The 9,718-nt window shown below is 37.5% G+C and overlaps 1 protein-coding gene across 1 annotated transcript; it reads left to right on the forward strand.

Moving 5' to 3' along the window:
• Positions 1-1,009: 1,009 nt before the first annotated feature.
• On the forward strand, positions 1,010-2,273 carry LOC140227877 (peptidyl-prolyl cis-trans isomerase B-like). The gene is made up of 2 exons (XM_072308262.1): positions 1,010-1,025; positions 1,960-2,273. The coding sequence occupies exons 1-2, from the start codon at positions 1,010-1,012 to the stop codon at positions 2,271-2,273; spliced, it is 330 nt and encodes a 109-aa protein (XP_072164363.1).
• Positions 2,274-9,718: the final 7,445 nt, after the last annotated feature.

Consider the following 9,718-nt stretch of genomic DNA (forward strand, 5'->3'; position numbering starts at 1 on the left):
TATAACAAAGTCATTATCATGTCGGTCTAACATACTTCAGTATAAAGGCTAGCTATACACGTTGACGTGCATTTACCGGTTTACTGTGTCCATATAGAACGGCTACCTATAGGCGCCATTGTTTTAAGAAATATGCTCGTTGAACTCATTAATAGCAATCCGATTAATCAGTCATAAAATAAAATGACCAGTTTCATCATGATCATGGTATATATTTAGTTATAAATGCCTCATTTAGGCGTCCACTGGGTGGGGGAATTATGCTTGAGAGATTTTCATATCAATTTGCGTCAGCCTTGCGAAAAGAAAAATAATCATAATGCACACACATAACATGGCACCGTCATGTAAACAAAAGTGAGTAAATAGTATCATTATGAATAAGTCATGACCAAAAAATCTGGGTCAAAGTAACGCCCATCCCATCGTTAAAGAAGGGCCCATATATAGTAAAAATACAACCGTTTCATAATTAAACAACAACGACAACAATGACGTATACTGGCAGCAGCCATAAACGTTTGCACTTTTTGACTCAGCTCATAAATTTGCTCTTTTAGACTTCCATTTAACTACTTTTCTATAGAGCAGTGTTTCTGCGCTCGTATAGCCTCGTCAAAGTCGTCTCTAATTCATTGCATAATACTTTGATTTGATTTATTTCTGCATTTTTCACAGAGTGTATTATACGACATAAACAATTTTCCAATACTATTCACATTATAATTAATCCAACACAAAATGAATATAAATATAGTCATATATAAAGTACCAATAATGAAATATTGTATAGGTGAATTATAATCATATATATACAAAACAATTGGAAAATCATTGATTATTCAATCGAATTAATACATACAAAATGCAAGAGACTGTCATCTTAAGGTGAAGCTTGAGTTTGATGGCGACCTCTGGAAAAACGTATGGCTTATTATATACTTCTTTACAAATCATTTAATACATACAATTGTGTAACCGAATAGGGTACTATAAGTATAGCTACAAAATGCATCAGTGCAAAGGTGAGTTGAATAGGGCGCAAGTGCAAATGTGCAGTTTTATGATTGTTAATGCTAGTGTTAAGGTCAGTAACTTGTCCTGGATACTGGTTACACTTCATATTGAATCATAGTCAGGGTCAATGTCCTAATTCTTATCAGTATTCTCCCACACATATATCTTGTACAGATTGAATATCCTTTGTCCTAAAGTCATAAACTGGAGAGCTTCGTTAGCCCCTATGTGTTAATTGAACCAAGACACACAAGTATAAGCTTAGTGTTGGTGCCTAGAATAAAGCAGTAATCGTATAGCCCTTTTCTCATTTACTATACTGACTATGCAACTTCCTATCCTTTGTCCTCCCCTAGTAGCTAAGACGTTGATGTCACCCCTCTGTAATAGTCTCAACTTTATGTCCCTTTGTCCTATTGTTGTAGCCATGTCTCCCTCCAATTACCACCCTATTGCCCGATTGTACCTGTTTTAGTTTCTCATTTAATCCCAAGCTTCTATGATGGAAATAGCCAACTGGTTAATTGCTTGTATACTTGGCTGGCAATGATGCCAAGCTAACACTCCTGTTAAGGAGTCAGTCTGAATTTGGTCCTCCTGAAGTCAAGACGCCAATAAATGTTCTCTCCGTAAATGCAATGATTTTATGTTGGTGTGACTGATTCATTGACTCTTGTTTGAAACCCAACACTGGTGAGCAGCGGTGGGATCCAAACTTATACACGCCAAAGAAATACAGTAGTTTAAGTAACCGAAATGCCACAAATTTAAAGACATCATGAAATGTCAACGACCTGAAATTGAGATGGACCACAAGGCGAAGGCTGGCGACTTCTAGGTGGGCTATAAGGTCTGCATGACAGCCGACAAGGACAATGAAGGCCCGTACTTTTCTGTTGATGGCAGTAGCTCTGGTCTGCATGTACTTTGTTTTGTCATCAGATGCCAGAAATATCATTGAATCGTCGGCAGGACCAATGACCACAGAAAAATGTTTTTATGAGATAGGGACCAGCGACAAGGAAGTGCACATGGGGAGAAATGGCGGGGACTTAACTCGTGGAGATTACATTGGATGCGAGATGGCATGGATGGCGACAGAGATGATGATGACGGCTTTAGGGCCAAACCACCGCGGACCTGGCTGGATGAATATGGCAGGCGCTGGCAGGAACGTGGGCAGATTGCTGTTCTCCATAAGTAGGAGCAGCACCATAGAGACATCTTGGCTGGACGGGAAGCACATCGTTGGATAGACCACTCGGCACGTACAATATCACCGTGACAACGAAGAGACTTTGGCCACACCACGACATGAGTGCACTGATCGACAAAATAGCTATTCTCCTTTCCGGTACGTTTCTCATAGCTACACTTGTGTCATGCTCTTTGGCTTTGTAACTTGTAATTAATTTCATTATTTAAAGATATTGGTGAAATTCAGTCAGTTTCACAAAGCTGCCTCTTGAAAGTAATGCGTTGTGTTTCGATATTCTGTAGAGAAAGCGTGCAAAACAAGAAATGTGTGATGAAATTTTGCTATTGGCACGAAAATGAAGCAACAGATGAAATTGAAACCCTGGGGTTGTCAATCAGATAGTGAGTAAAGGTGCCTAGATGTCATGAATTATAGAGATAATTCAGTAATGTGCATTGATGTTCGTATATGGGTGTTTTTACTGGTGAATTGCCCTGTGACTATACAAAGTTGCCTTAGCTGAGATTTTCAGGCAGCAATGATCCAACGTGTAATAGCACACGTATGTGAATAAAGCTACAGTTTATCGAAAACATAACAAGACGATTTCTCCGAAGGGTCGCTGGTAGTTAAACATATTTATAGATACAGTTGTACCAGTAAACCGTATGGAAAATTATGACAGCATCTTATCTTTCCTGGCGTGGCATACCAGTGATTAGGTGAACATTTACATGTGTGATAGAATTTAGTTGGATATGTCAAGTGAATGCAATTACAGTACCCCTTTAGTTGAGTTGACTAGTTGTGTACAAAAGATACATGCCAGTGTTGTAGAGGTTAAGCTCCAAGGTTTGTAGAGTGTACAAACTTGTGTTGAGGCTAAGGAACAATCTGCCCTGCATCTATACAAAGATGCCTTAGCCGGATATATCCGGGCCGCAGAGAAATTCCTGTAGAGTTTTGCATGTAGTTGTTTCATAGAATGTTGAAGTAGACTAAGGGTATCAAGATTTGCGTCACCACTTGTCACCCAATTTAGGTTTTACACTGTGATGAATTGTTCAGTTGATGCTGGCATTAATTTGCATGAGGATCCAAGTTTCACATCAGGGTTTGTTGTCTCTGTTTATTCCATCCCTCACTCTAGTTTTTTATTTTATTTCATTACACTGAGAGACCAGAATGTTTACACCAGTCCTATGCATTATGAACAGGAATTGGTGTAGTACCCATGCTCTTATGTTGCAAAAGGTTCTAAAATGAATTAATATCCTACAGTACTGATCTGTTAACTCCTGTTCGTGGTTAACCTTTAATTTTCTTGTCAATGGCGACCACATTGTATGTACACTGTACATGTCGTTTTACTCTTGATCTCGATGTGTTTACAAAGTAGCATCTCTTCCGTTTAATATTTTACCTTGAATGAGGTACTGTCTGTTCTTCTCTTTCTTCTCTTACAATAATTGTATTACTTCTTCGTTATCTTTTCTTCTGCAATGTTTCATTCTTTCTACAAAACTTAGATTGTCGAAGCTTCAATAATCAACGCCGTTATTCTGATTTTCAATGTGCATGTTATAGTGTAACTGTATAATGTAAGATTAAAGGTAAGCGCTATTTGTTGATAGATGGACGTACAGTGAAAATGTAAACAATGTAAATTTGGGTTGTTATTTCTGTTACATGCTGTTTGTTCGTGTCATTACTTTTTGTACATACATGTACATGATTATACATCGCTGTCAGTTGTAATACATTTTTGAGTTGTTTTGTGATGGGTTCATTATTTGGGAGTTATAAAATATTACTTTTTTGGACTATTTATTGATTATAGTTTGGATAAATGTGACAACCTCTCTAACACCTTGTACGAAATCTTTACTATCATTCTGTTACACCTCCTGATTCTGTTTCTGTCTTCTCTTTCTGTCAAGTGTCTTCTCTCTCTCTGTCTTTCCATGTTATGTATCCGTACTGCTAAATTCAGCCCGTGGTAGGTTGTGTATTGAGGACAATACCGCTTTTCAAAGGGGGGGAGTAGTGTTAAGGTCAGTAACTTGTCCTGGATACTGGTTACACTTCATATTGAATCATAGTCAGGGTCAATGTCCTAATTCTTATCAGTATTCTCCCACACATATATCTTGTACAGATTGAATATCCTTTGTCCTAAAGTCATAAACTGGAGAGCTTCGTTAGCCCCTATGTGTTAATTGAACCAAGACACACAAGTATAAGCTTAGTGTTGGTGCCTAGAATAAAGCAGTAATCGTATAGCCCTTTTCTCATTTACTATACTGACTATGCAACTTCCTATCCTCTGTCCTCCCCTAGTAGCTAAGACGTTGATGTCACCCCTCTGTAATAGTCTCAACTTTATGTCCCTTTGTCCTATTGTTGTAGCCATGTCTCCCTCCAATTACCACCCTATTGCCCGATTGTACCTGTTTTAGTTTCTCATTTAATCCCAAGCTTCTATGATGGAAATAGCCAACTGGTTAATTGCTTGTATACTTGGCTGGCAATGATGCCAAGCTAACACTCCTGTTAAGGAGTCAGTCTGAATTTGGTCCTCCTGAAGTCAAGACGCCAATAAATGTTCTCTCCGTAAATGCAATGATTTTATGTTGGTGTGACTGATTCATTGACTCTTGTTTGAAACACAACACTATTAAATATTATACAAATAATGAATGCTTATGAGTGCAATGGACAGAATATTTCATGAGGTGAAAGATGAAATGATCCATTCAACGAGGCGCAGCCGAGTTGAATGGATCAAACATTTCATCTTTAACCGAATGAAAATATTCTGTCCATTGAACGAATTTTCAATTCAATTCAATTCGTTTATTTCCATTTCAATCACAATAAAAACAACATGAAGCATTCGGTGTTACAGATGAACATTAAACAAAAATGACATGTAAAAGAAACCACAACAACAACATCAGAATTACAGTCATGAATTGTTCCAGATTACAAAAGGCAACAAGTAAAATGGAAAATGGTGTACACATAAAAAGCCAATAAGGCCTGTAGGCGCGCATACACCGTTGTTACAAATCATGTAGAATTGGAATCAAAGTTGTTTTCACAAATCATATCAGTTTTATACTGAAGATACATAAAAGAACATCAGACAAAAAACAAAAACAAAAACAAAAACAAAAAACGAAATGAACATAGAAAGAATTGTTAGATACATCAATGCAATCTTAATAACAAGATAAACTATGTCTTTTATACTGCTTCTTAAATAAATTATTATGTTGCTTATTATAATTATCTGGGTTAACTGCATCCCAAAAAACTGGTCCTGTATGACGAAGAGTTTGTTTTAATTTCGTACTAGGATATTTCCATTGATGAACTTTATTGCAGCTCCGTGTGTTATGAGTGTGTATATTTGAATTTAATGTGAACATATTCATGATATTAGGAGAGAGTGTATCTGTGTGGAAGCGTTGCATCAAAGAAATTATGTGAAGTTTGTTTATATCGTGCAGCTTAAGTGTATTCAATCGTTTAAATAACTGAGAAGACAGTGTGAGCTAAATGTGGAGATTTTGTAACATTACGAATTGCTTTCTTTTGTAATTTAAATAACTCATCAAGTCTGGAATTTAAAGTGTTTCCCCAATGAAAAACATTTATTATTTGTTTTATATAACGCCTAAAAAAGATCCTTGTCATTTGATATTTTAGTGATTTAGAAACGAGAGAATCTGAGATCGCGAGAGTGCTCAGTGAGCGCTTTGCGCTAGCGCGCTGTCGCATACACACACTGCAAACGCAAGCGTTTTACATGCGTAGTGTGTCGGGCTATCAGCGAGCGTGCAATGGAGCAAATGGAATGGATCCAAAATTGCACGGTAACGATGACGTCATAGTGAAATGGGCCGAATGATCAATGTCAAACAACCAATCAAATGACAAGAACCTCTTCAGGCGTTATTTAATTATATATATATATGTATATATATATATATATATATATATATATATATATATATATACATATATATATAATTATGTAGATTAATTTCATATTGAAAAACTTTGTTGTTCAGTTCTATCTTTGATCACTATACTATGGTAACACTATTATCCGTCTTCCAGAGTACGGTTATCCCGTTGTATCATGGGTTACAGCTCGTTATTCCGAAGGTTCGTTATTCCGAAGGCTCTTCAGTCCGAAGATTCGTTATTTCGATGGTTCGTTTTTCCGAATTTCATTTTCGGATGAACAAATCTTCGGAATAACGAACCTTCGGAATAATGCCACAAATGTTCGGATTAAGGAACCCTTTTTCATTTTCGGATTAATGAACCTCTAGGTATAGGGAATTTGCGTGTTTCGGATTAACGAACCTTCGGAATAACGAACAGCACCCGTATCATGCACTATTTATACCTCATGCACGTGACACATTTTGTGTCAAACTACAACTTTCTTCATTGCTCTATACTTTATAGGCCCTAAGTCATTGTAAGTAGTTATCAATCTTTATTTTCCCATCTGGCAAACTTCTATATAATGTGTCGATCTCCATCTGAATTTATACAACTACTAAAGTAGACTTACTTCGATCTATTTGTTTTGGGTGTATATAATACTGTCTGTTTATAAAAGCCATCATTTCCATTCCTATTCCTTCATACCTGTCCGTCCGCCTGCTTTTTGATCCAAGTATACTACGTTCTGTTTAAAGATCAATCTATATTCAATTCGACTCAATTCAATTCAATTCAAATTACTCAATTCAAATTATATATATGCACTGCACTGCTGCAAATGGCACTGTTTGGCTCTCAGTAGAACATTGTTATTGAATTTTTTGTTATCTTTTGATAGATTGCGTGGCTTTTTATGTACTTAGTAGTTTAAAGCTACCATATTTCATTTGCAAATAATAAAAAAAAAACACTTTATTGCTTCAAAACAGTTCTAAAATGTGAGTTAGGGATAGAAACAACCAACACAAAACTGTTAATCAGTATAATCAACATGTTAAGCAATAAAACGGTTAATGTGAACAATAGTTTTATTAGAATCGTATCTAGAATAAACCGTCTACAGTTGTTTGGTTTATTGAGAAATTTTTGGTTTATTGAGAAAGTTGTCTAAATGATGAAAAATGTATACCAGTGATACACTTATTTGCGGTTTTATTGCCAAACTTTTATATGGTAGGATGTTTCGTGATACATGCATCAAATGTGATAATTGGTAGGTTGGTACCCTTTAAATTTGAGGTTGTTGGTTCCCTAAAAAAAAAAAAAAAAAAAAAAAAAAAAAAAAATCACTGCCCACAATGGTAATCACAGTGGCTTTAAATTTGTTACTGTATGGCGCCAATTGGCGTCCCTGTTTACTGCAAGTAAGTTTTAAAGGCAAGTAAGTTTTCAAGGAATGGTATAGTTTGGGTTGTGGTCCTAATAAAAGGTGGGTCCTACGTTTTATGAGGTCTACTTTGTTTTGGGATATCTCAGCCATTTCAAATGGGATATTCATCAAATAAACTTTGAATTCCTCTTAGAATAATACTGTATGACCTTTCATATTTTATAGTGATATGATGAATATTGGTTTTGAAATGGCTGAGATATCACAAAACAAAGTGATCCCAATAAAAGGTTGGACCCACTTTTTATTCAAACCACGACCAAAACTATACCATCCCTTTAAACTCTGTGTTTTATTTTGTGTTTGTTCTGTTTCACATCACTGAAAATGGCGTAATTCGCTCATTCGAAAATAAGTTGAATATAGAAGAAAAAAGTGGAATACAGAAAAAAAAAAGTCTACGTTTCACGTAGGAATCAAAGTCCTTTTGCTTCACTGTATGTGAATGGACCTGTTAATGTTGTACACTACACTATAGGAGGGAAGCTTATATGTTCTGATTCACACCTCGCAAGAGTGGGATTAAAATAAAAAACAAAATAACGTGCTATTCCGAGAAGCTACACGCACTCCCTCTCGATTGACCTTGATCTTTCCGCAGGCGAGCGCGAAGTATGCAGCTGCTGCGCACCTGTCAACGCACTCCAACAATGGTGCGCGCTTTCCCAGCGCGCTTTCTATCAGATCAAGCCATTCAAAAAAACCTATTCACATTTTGTTTTGCTTTCTTTCCATTCATTGAATGCACAGTTTTGTGTTCAACGTATTTATCGGACATTGTTTTCGAACTCTGACAAGAATTTCAATTTTGGTTCTCATCGACGTCGTAACATCTTCAAGCGATGGGCGAAAAGAGGTAATTCTTTATGACTAATGATAGCTGAAAGTTTTTGTCAGTCGCGTTCCATCTGCTCATTTGTCTTTAAACGATGAACTAGATCTAACGTTAGAGTGCTAGAAGTTAGAACGCAATAGATCTATACATTACGGGTCAGTTATTGATTCTATCAAGTGTGATGACACTTCCGTCATTTCAGGGAATATCCCCTACAGTTTAATGTGTGCAACTTTCTTTCCCTGTATGAAAGGTGTAGACTAACTATGAGTAGATCTAAATCCTTATCTATGCTTCCTTCCAGACAGAGTGTGGAGGCCACTTCTTAATATCAGTCGCTTAATTTTAGAAAATTACTGCTACATGCCAAATTACGAAACTCCAAAACGATTTAGGAGTTTTCCATGTTCTGACCTTATTCCGTGTTGTTGTTATGTTGTTTTAAAGAAAGAAGAGAAAGAGAGAAAACTTGGGGCCCTAGAAATCTAGACAACAAATAATTTGCCCCAGACAATACTAATATAAAACAAATGTAATAAATCTTAAAGATACTGTGTATCAAACAAGAATATTAGATTATTCCGTGCTATTTGAGGGTAGATAGCAATGTAAGAAAGTAATGTATAGATATGTGCGTGCATGTGTGCAAGTGGTCTGTAATGTCTGCCTGTCTGTCTGTCTCGCGGGGGGGGGGGGGGTGATTAGTGATAGTAGGTGCCATTTCTTGAAGCATTGCGATGGCATCCGACATTCTCCATTTACCACAACAACCGCTATGCAGCACAAAACAAAATATATGATTGAAGAAGTAGGCGTACGTAACGAGCGAAGGAAATGAGTTTGCGTGTAAGGAGGGAGAATAATAGAATAATGTCATATACTTTCATGTTTTGCCTCAGGACGAAGATATCTTCGAAGCGCTCTCGTACATTTCAGCACATTGCTAACTACTCCAATCTGGTCGTGATCAGCGTCACTCTCGTGCTCTCTGCCGCGTCCGCCACAGAGGGAGCCCTCACCACACTACCGACGGCGGAGCCAACGGCCGAACCGACGGCCGAACCGACTGCCGAAGATGAACCCATCATCACCACGAGCGAGCCGGAGGCCGAACCCGAAGGCGAACCCGAGGGTGAACCCGAAGGCGAACCCGAAGGCGAACCCGAAGGCGAACCCGAAGGCGAACCTGAAGGCGATTCTGAAAGCGAACCCGAGGGCGAGCCGGAAACCGAATCCGAGGTCGAACCTCCGG

This window comes from Diadema setosum, chromosome 4 (genome assembly GCF_964275005.1).
Source record: "Diadema setosum chromosome 4, eeDiaSeto1, whole genome shotgun sequence".
NCBI classification, from domain to species: domain Eukaryota; kingdom Metazoa; phylum Echinodermata; class Echinoidea; order Diadematoida; family Diadematidae; genus Diadema; species Diadema setosum.